At 53.4% G+C, this 20,522-nt stretch overlaps 1 protein-coding gene across 2 annotated transcripts; it reads right to left on the reverse strand.

The window, feature by feature from the left end:
• Positions 1-1,523: 1,523 nt before the first annotated feature.
• Positions 1,524-20,486, reverse strand: IRX5 (iroquois homeobox 5). 2 transcript variants are annotated; one of them, XM_081119982.1, is made up of 4 exons: positions 19,771-20,486; positions 18,310-18,715; positions 17,320-18,099; positions 1,524-1,635 (listed from the first exon to the last, which is right to left on the reverse strand). In XM_081119982.1, exons 1-4 carry the CDS (start codon positions 20,017-20,019, stop codon positions 1,571-1,573), a joined length of 1,500 nt encoding a protein of 499 aa, XP_080976108.1. In that variant the 5' UTR covers positions 20,020-20,486; the 3' UTR covers positions 1,524-1,570. The 2 variants fall into 2 exon arrangements, with proteins under 2 accessions (XP_080976108.1, XP_080976109.1); XM_081119983.1 differs by lacking the exon at positions 1,524-1,635 and having other exon boundaries at positions 17,048-18,099.
• Positions 20,487-20,522: the final 36 nt, after the last annotated feature.

A 20,522-nucleotide genomic window follows, 5' to 3' on the forward strand; every position in this document is an offset into this window, starting at 1 on the left:
AACTCCAAAATGAATGCTCCTGATGGGAGGTGGATTTCCTCCAAATGATGATTCGGAAACCCAGATTTATTGCCTTATGTTCCTTTCATCTTCAACAACAGTTGCCAAGGTTGCTGTGTGCAACTTGAATAAATGGTGGAAGGAGAAAGAGAGTAGGGAAGACACACCGATTTTTTAACTGCTGGCGCCTGGAGATAACACGTATTGATTTATCAGATTCCATTGGCAAGAACTAGTCACATGACTTCAGCTGGAGGGGAGGCTGGGAAATGTAGTCCTGGCAGCTGCTTCCTATGGAAAACCTATCCTACAGAAGTGGAAGCAGGAATTTTGGGTGGACCTCTGCCACGTACTTGAGCCGTGAGGACACAGCTGGGATATAGGAGTAGAGTTGGAGTCTGAGGGTATGGACTTGAGTTTCTGAGTCACTTCGCCTTTCTGAGCCTTGGTTTCCTCATCTGTGAAATGGAGATAATGCAGCATGCGAAGAGATAATAACGGTGACCCTGCTACATACTATCAAACATTCTGCCTGTGGTCGCTCACTAAGTTTGGATGCTACAGTGTTTTAGGTGAAATGTGATATAGGTGACGATTTCTATGGATTTTAATTTTTCTTGAAAAAATATTTGAAAGAACTAGCAACACTGGGCCTGCATTCCTGTATGGTGACTGTCAGCTAGAGCTGAATGTAGGTGAGGTATCACTGTGAAGCTCCCTGTGGCTCCGCCACTCCCATGAGGCCTGCTGTGTGCCTGTTGACCTGGTTTGCCTGGCCCTTTTCAGCAGGTAAGTTTGAGACACCTGAACCATACAAGTATCCTGTATGTTAATGCTGATGATCACATTCAAGCTTCAGGAATGTTTCGCTTCTACTTTTCTGCTTTCCAAAGAACTTAGTCATTGCCAAGCCTCCACCCCAGCTGCAGAATCTCAGGCATTGGCCTAATTAACTGATCAGCTCTAGAAAATGCTTATTAACAATGAAGGCCAATCTAACTTTTTTTAATGATCCATTTTGTGTGTGTGTCTTGGCATAGCACTATGTTATGAATACCATAGCATAACCTTCAGGATCTTGTCCATTTTTCTAAGATAATGAGTGGGAATTCCTGGAGAAGGTTTTATTTCAGAACTTAGAGCCCTGTGAGTCCAGTAATATGATTAAGAAGTTGGCCTGCTGAGGCCAGTGCTGGGAAGGATGACTGACTGACAGCTGTAATTGATTGGCACCAGTGGTGATGCCAGGGGCATGGCTTTGTAGGGGGAGGGTGGGTATCTCTGCCAGTGTCCACTTGGATATCACTGGGATGGCAGGAGATGAACAATCATGGATGCATTTTAACAGTCTGTTGACAGAAGATAAGTTAAGAAGTAGAGTTATATGTGATTGCTCTGCAGAACAGGGCAGCAATGGGCGGTGGGGGAAGGAGGAGGAGGAGGGGTGGGAAGAGGAGAAGGCTTCTGGTAAATTATTCAGGATGGACTAAGGTATAACAAAGGACCCAAAATCTCAATGGCTTAAATCAACAAGGTTTATTTCTTGCTCACGGTACATTTCCATCGAGGGTCAGCAGGGGTCTCTGCTCCACGTTGTCCTCAGTCTGGGACCCAGGCTGATGGAACCTCCACCATCTGTAATATCATTGGGGGGGGGGGAGAGAAAGAGTGGTGAATCATGCAGTGACTTTTAAAGAACCCGCCCAGTAGTGACACATATCACTTCTCACACTTTATCATCACAGGAAGTCATGCCATGCCTTACTCACGAGTGGGAATTACAACCCTACCACATGCCCAGGAGGAAGACAACTGGAAAGTCTGTGAACTGCCTTCATAGCTACCTCTCATAAGGTCCCAGGATTCTGGGTCTGGAAAGGATCTGTACTAATTGGGGCTCTTTAGGTTGCAAAAATAGAAGGTAAAACTCAAACTACTTAAACTGAAGGGAATTTATTGCCTCACAAAACCAAAAATCCAGTGGTAGCTCTGTCTGTCTTCAGGCAAAGCTTAATCCAAAGGCTCAAAGTCTCTAAGGTCTGGCCTCTTTCCATCTCTCAGCTCTGACCCCATCCATGTGGGCTTTGTTCTCAGGTTTCATAGTCCCAGGGTTCAAGTTCAATGGGAATAGAAGGTCTCTACCTCTCTTCAATTTTAATAGCATCTTAGATCTCAACCTAACTGAACCAAACTGGGTCATGTACACATTCTTGAACCAATCACTGTATCCAGAGGGATAGACGGTTGGTCAGGCCTAAATAATATGTCTAGCTCTAGAATCAGAATCGAATTATCTTCATCCAAAGCATATGGACCCAGGAGAAGGGAGATTTGGTTCCTGAGAAAAATTAAGAATACTAGACTAGAATAAGTGTCCAAAAATATGCACAAATAAAATCACACATGCCTACTTCAGGATATAGAGATGCTCCAACCCATTGGTTTTCCAAGTGTTTTGTAAGTGTGCTTCAGGAGCTGCCTGCGAAGGCTAGGATAGGGTTCCTGCACTCTCCAATCTCCCTTTCAATTTGAGTAATTGTGCTTTACTTGTTATATACTGGGTATCCCCTCAAAATGTATACACACTTTAACAGCTGCCAGCTCAATTTTGAAAATAAAATGTATTTTGCCCGGCTGGCATGGCTTAGCAGTTGAGCATCGGCCTATGATCCAGGAGATCAAGGTTCAATTCCCAATCAGGGCACATGCTGCGGTTGCGGGCTTGATCCCCAGCAGGAGGTGTGCAGGAGGCAGCCGATCAATGACTCTCTCTCATCATTGATGTTTCTATCTCTCTCTCCTTCTCCCTTCCTCTCTCTGAAATCACTAAATAAATAAATAAATAAGAAATAAGAAAATGAAATATATTTTAATAAACACTGCCTTTATAATTATTCAAAGTGCATGTATACATTTTTTTTGGGACACCTTATATATTAGGCTTCCATGTAAGATTTCTTTGGAACTAAAAAATAATTGAGATCCTCTGCTTTTAAAAAGTGTGGGGTATTAAACATCACTGTTCTTTGATCCCACTTCCTCATTTTACAAAAGTAGAGATTGAGATTCAGAAAGAAGTAGGTGTCTCCTTACATCTCATTGGCCATAACTGGTCACATGACCACCTAGCTGCAAGGGAAGCTGGGAAAATGAGCATCTAGCAAAGCGGGATAGGAGTATCTCTACTGGCCTAGGTATAAATGGTTAATCCCCTAGGGCTAGGCACATTCCCATCCTAAATGAAGTTGGAGTTCCTTTATGAAAAAAGAAGGAAGGCATTGGCTCTCAAAGAGCTGTCAGCCATGGTGGAATGAATCTGATCTCATGGAAAGTTCCTTAAGACTAGGACTGGACCTTATGCCTTTGTTTTTTCCTCTAATGGTCTATAAAGTGTGCCTGCAATGATCTCCTCACAACAATCCTATGAGGGATCTGAATCATACACTGACTTTTAAAATGTCCACTGGAATGGACACCATGGTTTTGTCCCATTTTACAGATGGAGAAATTGAACCTCAGAGGTGAATTAAGTACCCAAGGTCACACAACTGGTAAATTTTGCTTATCCCCTACTTTATACCTTCAGCAGAGAGGAGCAGAGCACTGAGGCAGGAGGGAGCTTTCACTAAGCACAGACCTTTTGCTATGGAGGCATTGACTGTAGAAAGGTGGAGGGAGAGTGTGAAAACCCGGGCAATAGCATGTGCAACAGCCAGAGACAAAATAGTGCAAAGAGGGGGCACCGTTTCACAGGTTTAGAGTATAAAGTTTGAAGAAACATCATACTTTGGAGCCTAGGCCTTGTATGAGGGCAACAGGGAGCCATTAAATATTTCAGGCTGGGGAATGCAGTCTATCTTCAGTGGGGAACATTAGCCAACTGCAGGGAGCAGGACTAGCACTGGGAGGTCACTGAGGGGGTGAGAGATGACAGTGGTCTGGATCACAGTGATGGCAGGACAAATGAAAGGAAGTGGGAATTGAGGAAGTTGAACCCACCAAAGCTCATCCAGATTTGGTAACCAGAGGTGACAATTCGTAGAAGATGGGAAAGGCTGAGACTGACTCTCAGGTTTCTAGATGGTGGTGTCATTTGCTAAGGTGGGGCAGGTGGGGAAGAGCATGAAGGGACAGGAGTGCAGACAGCTTGGTTCCCAAGCCTGCACTTAATCACAACATCTGAATCCCTGTACTTGCCATTCGTAGGGAAGAGTCAGGACTCAGGACCAGACCTGGGCTATTGAAGAAGCTCAGATCAAAGTGAAGAACCTCCCTTGTTGGGTGTGGGTCCATTGGAGCCAGCTCTGCACCCTACAGAGAACACTGAGCACAGGTGCTTCTCTCTGGCTCCTCTCTCTCACTGCCTCGGAGCCACACAGGCCTCTGCGCCTCTCTTCCACCTGGGCCTCGGGTTCACCGAAGCACTGACTACAAGGATTCTAATAGAACCCTGATAAAAACCTGATAGAACCCTGGTATGTACTTTATTACTTTCTCAACCTGTATCCTCAGAGCATTTCCTGGATGCTCTCACCCCCATTACCTTGAGGCTTAGACTCTGTGCCTGGCACACTATGGTTTATACTCTTCATAAAGCCTACAAAGATGGATGATTTAAACACTTAATAAACTCATCTAAAATCTTGTGTGAGAGAATAAATGCCCAGTTAATTAGTTTTAATAAAGAAAATAAAAAAGTTAAGAACTGCCTTCCCTGGCAGTTTAAGACACATTGCAAATCCCTGGTAAGACAAACAGTATGGTACTGGCTCAAGCCAAGTAGACCACAAGAGCTCAGAACCAGATCCATGTGTTTATGGAACCATAAATAAAGATGAAAGACCAGTTCAGAGCTCATAAAAGTGTGTGCTTTTTGGAAGCATCTTGGTTCCAGTCCTATACATAGTCACTCAAAATGTCACCAATGAACACACTGGCTTTGTAGATGGTGCTAGAATGAATGACTCCTAAAGCACTTGCAGACATGCTCCCAGGACACAGATATTATCATCGTTACTTTACTGTGGTGAAACTGAGGCTCTGAGAGGTTAAGCCACTTACCCAAGGTGACACAGCTGGTACTTGGCAGAGGTGGGATGCAAACACAGTTTTCCCTGACCCCAGAGCCTGGCACTCTGCTGTTTCTCCCTCAGCAGCGGCCCCCATGGAGAGGAAGCTGTGTGAGCAGCAGCCATTGAAAAGCCCTGGAAACCTCTAGAAGCACTTGAGTTCAACCTCTGAAGTATGAAGGGATTTAGACAGGTGGCTGGGGTGGGTTGCTCTGAGGCAGAGGAACCAGCCTGGGGAAAGGGCTTGAGGAGTAACTGTTTAACCAGTGTGACCACAGCACAATACCCATGAAGGGTCTTGGGAGATGGGGCCACACAGGAGAGTGGGGTCAGACAGATGAAGAGCTTCAGATGACATAGAGAGGAATTGGGACTTGAATCTTTTTGAAGTTCAGCTTTGATTCTGTCATTCTCCTGTTCTCTAATGTCCTGTGGCTCCTCTGGCCAGTCTCCTGGCTAGTAAGAGTATGTAGATGGAAAGATGCAGGGAGAGCCGGGAGACAGAGAGGCCTATCAGGAGGCTTAGGTCACAGTCTAAGAGGAAGGGAGGACAGGGCCTGCAGGGGAGGGGGGGGGAGAAGCATGCACTTTGAGGCAGGGTTTTATGAAATGCACCCACCGCACCCACCCCGCATCCTACTCCTCTCACTATATGGGGGATCACTGCTTCCCTGCAGCATTGGATAATATTTCAAGCTCAAAACATAGCTGGCATCTTAATCTACTCACAGTAGAACTGAGCCACGAAAAGCCAGAAAAACAGTTAATGCCTAAAACAAAGAGCAACCAGCAACTCTCTGTGGGCTCCATCTAGGCCCAGAAAATGAAAGTCAGATGCTCCTAGGTTCATACCCCACTTTCACATCTACTTACGCAAGTAAACCTTTCAGTGCCTTACTTTCCTCATCTGTAAAATGGGGCTAATAATAGCACCTACTCCATAGGTTTGATGAGGCTGTACCGAGATCATGTCTGTAAAGCCTTTAATACTATAACTGGCCTATTCTAAGAGCTCAATAGGATAGCTATTATTATTGACAACAAAATAATTATTTAGGTTAATATGTTAACCCTTGACCTATACGATTAGAAGCTTTTAGCAAAGGACTTGGTGCTAGAATTCTCAAACATCATTTATTTTACCCCAAAGGTGTAGACATCAGCTTTTCCTTTTTTTCTTTTTTATTAATCTTCACCTGAGGATGTTTTTTCCATTGCTTTTCAGAGAGAGTGGAAGGGAGAGACAGAGGGAGTGAGAAACATCGCTGTGAGAGAGACACATCGATTGGTCGCCTCCTGCATGTGCCCTGACCAGGGCCAGGGATGGAGCCTGCAACCCAGGTACATGCCCTTGGCTGGAAATGAACCCGAGACCCTTCGGTCCCTGGGTTGACACTCTAACCACTGAGCCAAACCGGCTAGGGCAAGACATGAGCCTTTTGATTCCGAAATACCAGATGAAACAAATTTCATTTAATGCAATTCAAGAAGTTACGGATTGTCATTCCTCCTGCTATGGAGATTGTTAATTATAAATTGATAGGGAGATAGATGGACAGATAGTAAATCATGAAAGCTAAACATATCTTCCCTGTTTGAAGTACTGATTGCTATTTTAAAAAAAGAAAGCAAGAAAGAAAATGGAAGAAAAACCTGTTTTCCCTCCACAAGCCCCTGCTTGTGCGACAAAAGTCCATGGTGTCACCTCCAGGAGTTTTCCTTATTCAGCAGATTTTGGAATGAGTGATTGATGTAATTAAAGTTATTGGTAAAGAAAGACTCAGTTACCAAGGAACAGATGAGTCAGCAGAAAGTTTAAGTAATGAAATAATGTTCCAAGGAGTGATTCTTAAAATAAGCTTTTTTTTTTTTTTTTTTTTTTTTTTTAAACCCTAGACATCTTAACCATTGCTGGTCAGCAAAAAGATGTAAAGTAGTTAAGGACCGGGGAAAACACACTACACAATTTTGGGAATTCTCAGATGGAGTCATTTCCGATACGATGAGACCGTATTTATTGAGTCCTGACGGTAAGAGCTTTCACCTATGGAGAGGGACCCGTGTGCTTGGGTGGCCTTTGCTTACAGGATCTCATCTACTCCTCAACTTCTGCGGTAGATACTATTACTATTCCTGTTTTATAGATAAAGGCACTGAATTTCAGAGAGGCTAAGCTCACCTCCATCACCACAGGTTTGTGAGGTGCTCCCCCCCCCCAGAAGCATGCAGGGAGCAGGGTGGGGACAGGGAAGCAGCCATCCCTGGCTTTGTCACCAACCAGCTGTATGATCTTCAGCAAGTTACTTTACCTTTCAGAGCCTCAGTTGCCACATATGGGAAACAAGCAGCTACAGTTTTCCAAAGTTTGGTGAGCACATCTCTGGCGGGACCTGTGATAATTTTAGGTGGGGGGTGAGGAGGTGCTCATGGGGCCCACAGGACTTTGAGGGAAGCGTGCAGCACAGAAGGAAGGGGGTTGGGAGACCTCCAGGAACAACCAGAGATGTTGAGATGCTTTCAAAGCCCAGGAGGTCAAGCCCTTCATCTAATTAATTTGTATTTTTTATGATTGTCTTCTGTCAATGGCAAGTGATACTAGTTTCTCGGTTACAGTTGAGGTATAAATATTCCTTTCAAAATAGGTATATGGTGACAAAATGTGAAGGAAATTATTCTGTAAGTGGTAGTTTCAACAGTTGGAGGCTAAGACAAGTATCTGGAGGGTGGGGCTCGGATGAGTCAAGTTTGAGGGGCGCTGAGCAAAGTAAGGGCCCGCTCCTTGCAGTCTGCAGTTCTCTGGAGCCTTCTCACACATCCCTGCTGCTCTACGATCTGTCAGGCATTTCCCAGATTGAAAGGGAAAGTTAAAAAGAAAAAAGAGAGTAAGAAAGAAAAAAAAAAATCTGGACAGAAAAACAACTCCACCAACCAAAATAAGCCAGGCTGACGATTTTTCTACCACACTCTTCATGAGAGCAAAGAGGTGGTGTTCATTCCAAATGAGCCCTTTTCTCTAAGTTGCCGCTAATCCACTCTCCTATGTCATCCAGGAAAATAGGCCTTCAACGACCAGAGAACATCTGCACGTATGAGTCTCTGGAAAAAGAGCCACAGGGTTTGGATTTAGATGCTGGCTACAAATAGAGGGCAAACAAAACTAACAAACAAACAAAAAAAAACACCCTTGCGGTTTGGATTTAAAATATTATAAGTCTCAGAAATGACAACTGTGTGGTTAGTCTGATGTCAGACCGCGTTAGCCGGGAAGGTGTCTGGGCGCTCTGGAACTGAGAGGGTGTCCGCAACCGAGGGCTAACAGATGTCTCACTCTGCTTGAAAGATGTCAAGGCGCTGTTCCGAAGGGCCTGTGGGTTCCCTGGGGGACGAAGCCACTGATAGTTTCACAGGAAAAAAATTCCCCAAGCTGACGACCATAGAAACAACACAAGCAGTCAAGAAAAGGGTTGAAGAAAAAACAGTCAAGCTGAGACATAAAAAAAAAAAAAGAAAGAAAAGAAATTCAAATAAATGCATGAAAAACCCATCATTCGGGAACTTGCCCCCAACTCAAATCTTTGTTTGAAAGGAGCTGCAAGGGAACATTAATTTTTGCTTGCATCACGCAAGACAATTGTGGGCAGGCGGAGAATCACTTCCAACAGGAGAAACGAGCAAATCTGTTCCGAGAGCAATTATTTAGGGGAGGACACCCTCCCTGGCAGGGGTGACAGTCCCTGCCCCTCCTTGCTGTTGGGTGTCTGGGAGACATGGCACCTTCCTAGCCTCTCCCTCCTCTGTGCTTTGCACACGGAGTCCCGAGGAGGCAGCCACGCTTCAGCAGCGCTGCTGGAGGCCTAAGATGTTTCTCAGCCTGGCCTAAAAATATCTCCCTTGACAGCCTGTCACAGTGTCTGAGGCTCCACCATTATAAATTCATTCCTCTCTGTTAAGGCGTTTTGTTTCCAGGAGTTCTCTGCTAAAATAGAGATATCGCAGAGAACTTAGGTTGGGGAGGCAGAGGGAGCAAGCCTAGGAGTCAGGAGGCCTGGGGTTCCGGCTCGCTTCTGCCTATAAACTCGCTGTGGGAGCTTGGGCAGGTCATTTTCACTTCCTGAGCCTCAGTTTCTCCGCTGAGGGAACAGAAAAAGACAGACAGATATAAAATGGAAGCCATGGTGGTCAGAGGGCTCTGAGATCTCTGGAGTCAGCAGGGAGGATGCGTTTGCTGTAGGGTTTGCCCTGGACCCTGTGAACTTTGCCACTTTTTGACAGCTCAGCGAATACCAACCCCCTCTCCGCAAGCCCCGGGGTGCTCAGGCCCAATCCTAGGAGGCATCCAGTATGCCCCTCCTCTCCTCCCGCACACCCAACCCATCAGCAAAGCTTGTTGGCTCTACCTCCAGCATACAGCTCAAATCTGGCCACTTCTTTCCACCTCTCTGGCTGCCTCTCTGGTCCAAGGCAGCATTACCTGCCCCTGGGTTCCCCACCAGCCTCCTAACTGGTCCCCGAGTCTACTCTTGCCCTCCCAAAGTCTTAGCTCCTCACACTTGACTTTAAACCATAAATTAGATGCTGCCACTCCCCTCAAAACTCTCCCTCTCTTCTTCCCTGTCTCTCATCATAAACCCAAAGACCTCCCCAGGACCAACCAGGACCTATAACCTGAACCTGGCCTTGCCTTGGCCTTATCTCCTTCCACAAAGGTCTCCTGGCTGTTGTCTGAGCCTGCTCCCACCTCAGGATCTTTGCATTTGCTGTTCCTTCTGCCCAGAACGCTCTCTCCCCAGATATCTTCATGGCCTAGTCCCTTTTTTAGGTCTGTGGTCAGATGCTACCTCTTAAGGGGCCCTTCCCAGACTGCCCTCGAAAAACGAGCACACTTCCTTCCATGTCCTCACCCTCTTTAATTTTTCCCCTAACGCTCTTCACCTGGACATTATGATAAGCCATTGTCACACTCCTTTGTTTGCCTCTGTCTCTCCTCCATACGTAAGCTTCAGGAGGGCAGGGACTTTGTTTCTTTCATCCCTGCATCATGGGCGTGCAGAATCGGGCATCTGGGATATCGTAGGTGCTCAATTAGTGTATGTTGGAAGCAGGGAAAGGAACAGTTTAAGTGGAACTGCACTAAATGGAAGCCAGGCTCAGCATTCCACTGGAGGGGTAAATACCAAGGTCTTTCCTTTGCTCTGTTTCATCAGGACAGCATGTGCCAGGGAGTCAAAGGTAGAGCAATTGTTGGGAGATCTGGGTGGGCCTATGAGCGGGGCTGGGTGGGGTGGGGGTGGGTCTGTGTGTGTGTGTGTGTGAGGTAAGCAGGGTAGGTAAAGAATCCCAGCTAAATTTATAAGTTCATAAGGCTGCAGGTTCTTGACCAGCTAAAAGGCCCTTGTGGACAGATGTCAAAAGACAGAAGCCTGCAGACAAAGGGTGGGTTATAAGTAGGATGAGCTCTGAATTGTCCTGGGAACTAAACTGAAATTCGATTCTACCCCAAGTCAGGTCCAGTCGTTCCCGAGTTGGTTCTAACTGCCTTTCCAGGCTCCCGGGTGTCCCCCCACCAAGCCCCAGGGAGCAAAACACACAGCTTAGTAAGTTGCAGAGGTAGGACTGAGCCACCAGGGCCCAAGCACCCATCCCGTGCTCATGTCTCCATCTCCACACCGTCAGGGTGCCCTGATCACACTCGGAGTCCTGTTTTCCATGAGGCTGAGGCTGCCAAAGAGGCCACCGCCCCCCCCCCCCCTTCTCCTGGGCCTGCAACCGCGGGAGCCCTGGCCTCCCCCAGGCCTGAGCAGCCAGCCTGCAGGGGGCGATGGTGGCACAGCTAGAACCTGCGCCCCAATCCCAGGCCTGCCAGCAGAAAGCAGCTAAGGTCATAGAGAGGGCCTAGGGCCATGGTCAGGCTCTAGGGGAAACCCTTGCGGGCGCCGAGCCCCGGGAGGCCAAACCCCAGCTGCGTCGAGCGCCGCCGCCAGGCCGCTGGTGCGAACCGGAGCTCTCCAGCCCTTGTTTGATGAGCAGCGGCCAATAAATTCATTAATCATCATTTTATGCCTCATCAAACCCCCTCCAAGCCCCTCCATGGGAGTTACACAAATTAGCCCCTGAAAAGACAGTAATTTCAGTTTAGCGAGGTAAGTGCTTTCTGATGGGCTCGGCGCACAGAGCTCTCCTGACAAGCCAATCCATCAGCGCCTTGGGGACGGGGCGCGGCCGGGCCGCCCTGCCCCGGGGCCTCACCAGCCCCGCCCGCCCCGCCCGCCGCCCGGCGACTGCGCCAGGGTCCCCGCCGAGGGTGCCCCCTTTGCCCGGCTCCTTTGCACCCATCCTCGGGCTGTCTCCTCCGGCCTCTTGCCCTCGCCCACACCGTCCTCCTGCCACGCTCTTCTGAGCAGAAGAGAAACTCTGCGGGGAAAACCGAGGCCCAGAATTGGGGACCAAACTTGAGGGTGGCCGAGGGGGACGCCCTGGCGCTGAAGCTGTGAACTCCAGCCCCGGGAAGGAAAGCGTCTGGAGGCCGGGGTTCGGCCACCCCTTGAAATTACTGACGGGCTGCGTGTATTGAGCGTGCACATCGTCGGGGGTAGGGCATAATCCATCGTATTCTGCCGATCCTGAAAGAAATCCCAGGCGCCAAAGGAGGGCCGTCGGGGAACAGAGAAGGGACCCTTCCGTCTAAAGGGCGGCTTCGCGGGCCCCCGAGGTGGCCAGCGGGAGGTGGCGCCCAGCCTTCTTCGTGGCCCTCGCGTCTTTCTCTTCCAAAGGCCACCTGGAGTGAAAGACGACGCCTGGGGCCTCCTATGGGTGGGCCCGGCCCGCGTGACTCCCGCGTGGGGAGCTGGGCAGGAAAGGAGATGGGACCCAGCCGGGGAACGCTGCGGTTACGACCGAGGGGCTTGCAAGCGCGAAGCCGACGCCGCGCCTTCTCACTTTCCCGTCCCGGTGCACGGAAGGGCCGAGGGGACCCTACCCGGCGGCCAGGGCGCATGAAAAGGAGCGGACGAGGAGCCCTAGCTCCAGCCGAGCGGGCCGGCCGGCGCGGTGGCGGCGGAGAGCCGGGGCGCCGAGCGCCGCGCGCCGCCTTCACTGGCTTCCCCTCCACGCGGCGCTGCATGCCTCGGAAATAAGTTAGCAAACGGGGAGCCGTTTATCTCTTTTATCTTGGGGCCTGATCCAATTAAATAAGTGCACATTTACATTTGCATCCATCAGGCGGGAGCGCTGAGAGCCCGGGGTTTGCTTGGAGCAAATAAAAGCAGATTTCACTGGGAAAAGTGGCGTCTGGGCCCGCCGGGATCCTCCGGGCTCTGGAAACGAGCGCGGGCCGGCCCTCGGCCTTGGGGATCTAGGGCTGGGGCCTGCGGCGGACGCGAGGCCAGAGACCCCAAGAGCCCTGAGGGGCAGGCCAGAGTAAGGGGTGCGGCCAGAGCTGCAGCAAGGCCTCCCCCCCCCCCCCCCGCCCGCCAGGCAATCCCCTGTTAGTCGACGACCTGGGCCAACGCCTTTTGCTCGGGACCCAAGTCGGATTTAGCGCTTAAACGAAAAGGAGACCAGCTCTAGCCTGGTCACAAAGGGAGACCCGCGGCGTGGGTCTAGGGACAGTCCCGCGGCTTTAGACAGTTTAGGGGGAAGTGCAGGAGGCAAGGTACTAGTCAGGCCCGATTTTCCTCCTGTTTGGCGGCCGCTTGGCGAGGGGTGGAAGAGCCAGGCCAGGGCCGCCCCGCCTTTCCCCCCAATATCCCTGCACCAGGGGGAGGTCAGTTGATAATACCCGTTAGCGCTTTTGGAAGGGTGAAGGGAGATGCCCAAGTGAGCGCCTCCTGCCCTGCCGCGTCGACCTCATTAAAAGTTCTTTGGAAAGAGGAAGGTTTGAAGCATCGGAGGGCAGTTTTATTTTGTTTGTTTTTCTTTTACCTACGGGTGTCCAAACCCACCGGCCGAAAGGCAGAGACGGCCTCTAGGGGCGAGGCTGCACGGTGGACCCCAGATATGCCGAACCGCCCCTGAAACAAAACTGCGCGCGGCCCAGAGCCCTGGCCAGCAGCAACGCCAGCGCAGGCACCTGAAGCGCTGCGCGAGCACCGGGGCGCCGCCGGGGACGCGCACAGCCGCGCCGCCCCCCGCGCCCCCGCCCCCGCCCGCAGGCTATTTCAGCCGCGGTCCTATTTCTCAACAGCCTGTCGCCTGGTTTTGCAGGCTGCGCCCAAGCAAAGCGGGAATCCGTAGGATTAAAATCGTCCTATTCGCGGGTTCTGCTCTCCAAATCCCCAACGCTAAGTGGGTCCCGGGTCCCCGGCAGCAGCGAGTTGGGTGGTGGAGCAGTTAAAGTTTGACCCGCTTGGAATTCAGAGCTAAGGAACAGCTGTGGGTGGGGGGCAGAGCCTGGCGCTGCGTAACTCCTCGCTGCGCACCGCGCGGCGCTCGGGGCCGGCAGGCGGCGCCCTTCCTAAACCGCAGCCGCGTCCGGCTCTCTCTGGGGAGCGCAATCACGTTCCTTTCACTTTGGGCGCTTTGCAAAGCGCTCTTCTGTGCCTCCGCCGAGTTGGCAGCTAGTTGCGGGAGGGGAGGGGGGAGTGAGCTGAAAGACACCGCCTGTTTTGACATCGCACGCAAGACGACCCTCCCGCCCCGTCCCCCCGCTCCGGGTTTCCACGCTCCGAGAGCTGCGCGCATGCCGGGGAATGAGAGGCCCCCCGAGGGCTTTGCAAACTAGGAGGCCTCAATGCAGGCCCAGCACCCAGGCCAGGGAACATTTCAGGCCCTGGCACTCCGAGCCCAGGAGCTTGGGAAGGAAAGGCCCCCGTCCACAGCCTCTCCTCAGTGCCCGCTTAGGCGCCCTCGGGATTGACTGGGCTGTTCGCTCCTCGCCGCCAAGTGCCGAAAACGGATTCCTCCTGGGGTAAAGGAAGGAACCCACTCCGTCCCCCGTTTGGCGCTGCCTCTGGGGGCTGACTGCATAGACCCCACTCAGTGATCCCGCGGCTTCTATTGCCAGGGATTCAGCGCCTCCTAGTTCCTAAGTGCCAACCTAGGCTCTCCTCGGGGGCTGGTACCAGTGCAGCCGAGTGCAGGTGGCAAATGCCCGCGCAGCCCAGCACGGAAGTGTCCTAGGCCCTGCCTCGCTCCACTCCCGCGCCCCTGCCCAAGCCTGCGAACAAACCCCATCCTCTAGCTCCTCCGAGGCGCATCGCCTTTGACGCGGCCCAAGGCACGGCCCAAGGCACGGCCAAGTGGGGGCTCGAGGAGTCTTGGGACGGTACAGAAGCGCAACTACTTCTGGGATTAAACGCCGGAGACATCTCCTAAATGCCCGAACCTCAAATCTGCCCGGCAGGCCGCCCCAAACTGGACAGACTCCAGACATCAGAGAAACCACCGGCCACCGAAAACCCAGCTCTGCAAAGGAGAAAACCCTGAACTTTAATTGAAGACCAAGTACGCGAAGAAAAGCGTAGACGCCGCAGAGGCCAAGGGCAGGAGGGATGCGGGGCGGAGGCAGCGACTCGGCACCGGCCTTCCAGCCCCTGGCGGTTTTGCTCGCCAGCCGCGAGCCCCCGGTTGAGAAACGCCGCAGGCTCCCCGGGGTGCGCGGCGCCCGTTCCCAGGCAGCCCCGCGGGCGTTCGCCTCGCGTCCCGCGTCCCTGTGACCAGGCTGGGGAGGCCCGCGCCGCGCCAATTCCATATTCCCGGGGGCACCGGGAGGCCTGTAATTTTCTCTTTAAAATCTTGGGGCAGGGTTTAGGGCCAGGGCTTCCAAACACCCCGCAGAGTTGATGTCGTCCTTAAACTCCCTCTTAGGAGAAGGGGACTGGCCTCTTCTTAGGACTTTTTTTAGAAGACAAGGTGACTCCCGGGGCTGCAAACTCAACAAGGGGAAGCAGCTGATTGTGAACCGCGCTGGCGGGGGCGGGGGGCAGGGGGCTGGGGCGCGAGGGGGGGAGGCCGAGTCGTCTCTGGAATTCGATTGTTTAAAAAAAAAATCATCTATACTTAAAAGGGCAAAATAAAATACGATCGTCTCATGCATATTTAATCATCCACACTTCCAGCTTTGCAACCAGTTTCCCTGCGTGAATTTTCTCGCTAATTTAGAATCTGAAGTTGGCTGCTGTTGGGGGGCGGGGGGAACATCTGGACAATGCTCTCAAACTCGTTCAAATTCGAATACACCAAAGGGGCTCGGTTGCTGCTTAAAAAGAACAGCAAAAATAAAAAAATAAAAACTCCGATGCAAGTTTGGGGTACGTTTTAAAGAGAAAGTAGGGTTCAAGTGATCTTGAGGAGAAATGCAAATAAGACCATTTGGGTTTCGCCTAATGAACCCGGTCTTACGGGCAAACACATTCTCCCTGCACTCGGGCTTGAGTTTAATAGAGCAAGTCAATTCCCCTCGCTGGCGTATTTTTTTTTTCTTCTTCTTCAGTAAAACCCTCCCCTCCCCCGACCACCGAAAATTTCCCACGAAGTAAAAACACGTCCGCGGTTCCACGTCTTCCGCGCAAAATGGAGACGCGGGCTGCGCGCGGGTTTCGGGCGCAGGGCCGTGTCTCCTCATTGGGGACTGAGGCGCACCCTGACCTTTCATTTTCGAGATGAAATACGCGGGATTGAAAACGAGAATATAAAACCTCCAAAAAAACCCAAAAACACAAAAAAACTTTTGCAGCTCTTCGGACTCGAGTCCAAGATTTGGAATAGTGCTGAGACGACAAGCTCGACCGAGCGCACGGAGGCCTCCCTGTCGAGGCAAATTTCCCCGAAACTTTTGAAGGCCACTTGTCCAAAACGGGGCTGGCGGCGGGGCGCAGGGCTGCGGGCTGCTGGGGGGGGGGGGCGCGCGCCGCAGGCCGGGTCGGGGCTCCCCTCTCCGCGCTCCAGCTCCCGTGGCGCTCCCTCCCCCACTTCCGCCCGCTCTCTCCAATCTCCGACTCTGCCAAGTGCAGGCTTGAAATTCAGGACAAGTGTGACACCTACCTGTGAAAGGGGGGAACCGTCCCCTCGCGGGTCCCGCGGCCCCAGCCCCGGGAGCCGCGCGGGGATCTTACCCGGCCGCCTACTTTCCGCACCGTCGCGAGTAGGACACGAAACTAATTTAATCGAATCCAACGAAGAGGGTCAATGGCCAATTTTGAAGGGGGAGAGAAGACCTTGACTTGGGAGGGCCTTCTCCTTGGCACCCCCTAACGCTTCCCGCCCGCATTAGCCCACGGCACCTTTGAAATAGCAGTAAGGGCTAAATCCGGCATAAAATCGAACTCATTAGCAAAGTTCACCAGCTGATTGCTTTGCATAAAACACGACACTGATTGGAAGTAATTAGGTTAAGCGGCGGAGCTGCGGTGGTGCGGTCTCTAGCTGGCTCTGCCAGCTTTTCTCCCTTCTGGGCACACACTTGGGTCTCTCTCCTATTTCCTCCAGGGTCCAGTCTCCCCCAAGCAGCCTGGCATCGGGGATCCAGACCTGCACGCGGGGCAGGACCGTGTGTGTCCCCCGGGGCCGGCAGCCTGCTCAGGAACTCCTGGCACACTGAGGCTCTAGGGAACCTTTCCTTCCCCACGTGGGAAAGAAGTGGCAGTTTGCACCTTTTGTCCAAGGCGATGGACAGTTTAGTGAGGCTTCTAAAGAGTAATGAGTGGCTCTGATTATGTTAAAATCTCTTTTAATTAAATATTTGCATTTTACAAAGGCGGCTGCAGTTTCTTATACTTTTTAAATCTAAGAGTATAACCTGTTTCCTTTCTGTAATAATACTTTAGCTCATACCCAGAAAAATCAATAGGTGTAAAAAATTAAATTAAACTTGTATTTTTAAACTATGAAACAGTTTTTTTGGGGGGGAACACAAATGTATATACTTATATTACAAAAGAAACAAACATTAAATGCCTGTACAGGTGTCTTAATTTCATAATTTACTTCAAAGATATTGAATTATCAATTTAAATACAAAATGCTACATTAAATATACAGAATAAGATTTCATACAAATCCTTTTTTAATTTTTCTTTTCGGTTGGTTAAGACATTTTTGTGTGTGGAGATGTTTACATTTTTATGCCATCCATCTCCATGAACTATAAACTTCTTAATAGGAGGGGTAGTTTTCTCTCTCTCTCTCTCTCTCTCTCTCTTGTTGATGGAAAAATAACTGCCAAGGCCATGTGTTTTTTTTGTGTGTGTGTGTTTTTTTTAATAAATTAGGAAAGTCCGGGACCGACGCAGCCCGCGTTAAATGTCGGACATACCTTTCTTCAGTTCATAGGGAGAGTCTTTGCACAGGTCTAGCTGGGACTGGCTCCGCAACATTTTCGGGTCTTTAGCCAAAGCGTCCGCTCGGTTCAACACCGTCTGGTTTAATCCATTGAAATGCGAGCCCGGACCCGTTGTGGGGCCTGGCCCGGGCCCAGGGTGGCCGTGGAGGTGTCCGAAGGAGCCATAGTTCGTGTAGCCTGGATAGAAGGGCGCCGTGTAGTAGAGAGGCCGGGACAGCACCGTCCCTCCCGGAAAGGGACACTGCGCGGAGGGCGAGCGCGAGGGCGCGGGGGCCGGCGAGGCGCGGCTGCCTCCGAGGGCCTGCCCGGCCACGGGCCCGGGGCAAGGGGGGCACGGAGAGCCCTCGTTCCCGCCGCCCCCGTCCTTGACCTTGTCCGAGGATGTAGCGATCTCTGCCAGAGACCACAGTTTGGGCTTGGCGAGCACCGCTTGTGGCGGTGGCGGAGGCGGCGAGTGTATGACCGAGGGCCCGCAGGGGCCGGGGGGCAGCTCCCCGGCGGCTGGGTGCGGGCCCGAAGCCGGTGCTCCCGAAGCGTAGTGAGGACCCTGGTCCTCCGCCAGCCGCGCCGCCGCTTGCCCCGCCGGGGAGGGCCCGCTGGCTCGGGTGGGCCCGGGCAGTGTGTCCAGGCGTCCCTCGGACGGCGGCTCCTTAAAATCCGAGTCGCTGAGGCTGCCCTCGGTCTCCTTGCCGGCGGGAGTGGACGGCCCCTGCAGCCGTTCGCAGCCCGAAGCCGCTTTCTGCTCGGCTCCTCCTGCGGGCAAAACCCAGGCCGTCAGACGTGCGAAGGCCGCGAGGGGAGGGGGGCGCGCGCCGGGCCCCCGCCCGAAAAGGCTGAGACTCCGACCCCAACCTCCAGGCCTCGCGCGCCCCTTCTCCAGGCCCCGCGCGCCCCTTCTCCAGGCCCCCACCCCGTCTTTTCCAGCTCTCCCTCGCTGGCACACCCTTCCCCGCGCGCACCGACCTGCTTCGGGGCCCTCGGCGTCGCCCTTGCGCTCCGGCTTCTGCGGCTCCTCCTCGTCGTTCCTCTCCAGGTCAATGTTCTCCTCCTCCTCTTCGTCCTCGCTGCGGTTCCTCGGAGTCCACGTCATCTTGTTCTCCTTCTTGAGGCGCCGGCGCGCGTTGGCGAACCAGGTGGACACCTGGGTGAGGGTCATCTTGGTGATGATGGCCAGCATGATCTTCTCGCCCTTGGTGGGGTAGGGGTTCTTGCGGTGCTCGTTGAGCCAGGCCTTGAGCGTGGCGGTGGCGTCTCGCGTGGCGTTCTTGCGGTACGCGGGGTCCCCGTAAGGGTAGGAGCCCAGGGGCGCGGCGTAGGGGTGGTACCCCAAGGAGCCCGCCATGCCGGGCGCATGGTCGTAGGGAGAACCCTGCAGGGAACAGGCAGAAAGAAGGTGAGCGTGGACCATGGCCCCCCGCTGCCACCTGGGCGACCGAAGCACAGTGTCCTGCGACGCGGGGTCTGTGGGCGGCAAGGCCCGAACTCGGGCTTCCGCTGGGGTAGGGCTGGAGGGCTCAGACCCAAGGGCACCCCCCTCCTCCTCCTCGGAACGCAGCGGGAGAGCCAACTCGGGAGTCCAGTTCTTCGGGGGCGCCCTTCCCCGCAGGCCCCTGTCTGCCCGATCAGGCTGGTCCCGGGTGCGCAGATCCCACCACCGCGCCAGGCCCTCCGCCCGGAGAGAGGCCCCGGCGGCGGCGGCGGCTCTGCGCTCAGAGCCCGGGCGGCTGCACGTCAGGCGCAAGGGGGGAGAGCAACGGAGGTGAAGGCGTTTCCCCCCCTCCAAAGAAAGACAAACGAAAAGCGAAGCCTTGCTCGGGCACTCCCGACCCCCCAAAAATGCTACCCCCAAACCGAAGCTACGGCGCTTTTCCAGAAAGTGCACCCGGCCGAAAAATCCCGGATGCACCGCAGCTCGGCCGACTTTTCAGAAATTTAATACCTCCAAATCGGATTGCAAAGATAGGATTACGGGTTTGCAACATTTTGGGGGACTAATTAAAGGCGAGGCCAAACACATTTACATAAATTCAGCATGCTTCCGCTCAGATTTCGGGTCTATTTCTTTTGAACTAGTTTTCCGAAATTGCAAAACTTAAAAAAAAAAAAAATAATAAAAATTGCAGGGCGGCCTGGAGCTCACGTTTGAACCAGATACTGCTCTTTAATTGCAGCGACCTCTCCTCCCAAAACACTTTCCGCGGGCTCAGCGATCCGAGCGAGACGCAGTTCTCTCCCCCCAGCAACTCCGGAGCCCGAGGCCCCGGGCGAAGCCGACAGACACAATCGCCCAAGTTTGCAGGGGCCCTGGAGCTCGGCGGGGGCGGCCCGCGGTGGCGCCGAGGCCCTGGCCCCCGCGGCCCCCGCCCGCCCGCCCGCCCGCCGCGGCCCCGCTGCCCTCGCCCGCCGCGGGCCCGGCTCACTCACCACGTACGACGAGAAGGCGGCCGCGGCGGCCGCGGCGGGGTCGGCGCCGTACTGGAGGTGCGAGTTGTAGCCCGGCGAGGGCGCCGTGAAGGCAGTGGAGCCGGCGTAGGGCGAGAACGCGGAGCCCGACGACGAGCGGCCGAGCTCATCCGTGCGGGGCCCCGAGATGACGCTGGTGCTGTACGCGGGGCACGAGTAAAGCGCCAGCGAGGCGGACGGCTGGTACAAGTAGCCCTGAGGGTAGGACATGGCCACACTCGGGCATGGGGCGCGCCGCGCCGCGGCCGCCAACGAGCCGCGCGGCGCCCTGCGAGGGCGAGCGGGCAGGCACCTGGCCTCCGGCTGCCCCGGGCCGCGGCTCCTCGAGCCCCGGCTCCCGGGCTCCGGCTCACAGCACCTCCTCGCTGGCTTCCCGCGCGCCTCCGGCTGCGACCGCCGAGCCCGCTCCTCTGCGCGCCTCGCTCGCCCCGGCTGTGTTCCCCCCCCTCCCGGGCTGCTTTTCTCTTTTCCCCCCTCGCTCTTTGCACTGGGGGGCTCTGCTTTTGGCTTCGCAAAGGTCCTGCCAAGATGCTAAGTTGGAAATTGAGGATTCTGACGCCTTGTGCGCGCCTGAAGCTCCTCCTTCCCGGGGTGTAGTCGGTGGTTGGACTGGCAGGAGCCTCTGGGCGGCCGCAGCCAACCCGGCCGCCCGGCGCGCCTCGCCCTCTCCCTCTTCCTCCCCGGCTCCCTCTCCCGCTCGCTGGCGCTCCCCT

This window comes from Miniopterus schreibersii, assembly GCF_964146895.1.
Source record: "Miniopterus schreibersii genome assembly, chromosome: 18".
NCBI classification, from domain to species: domain Eukaryota; kingdom Metazoa; phylum Chordata; class Mammalia; order Chiroptera; family Miniopteridae; genus Miniopterus; species Miniopterus schreibersii.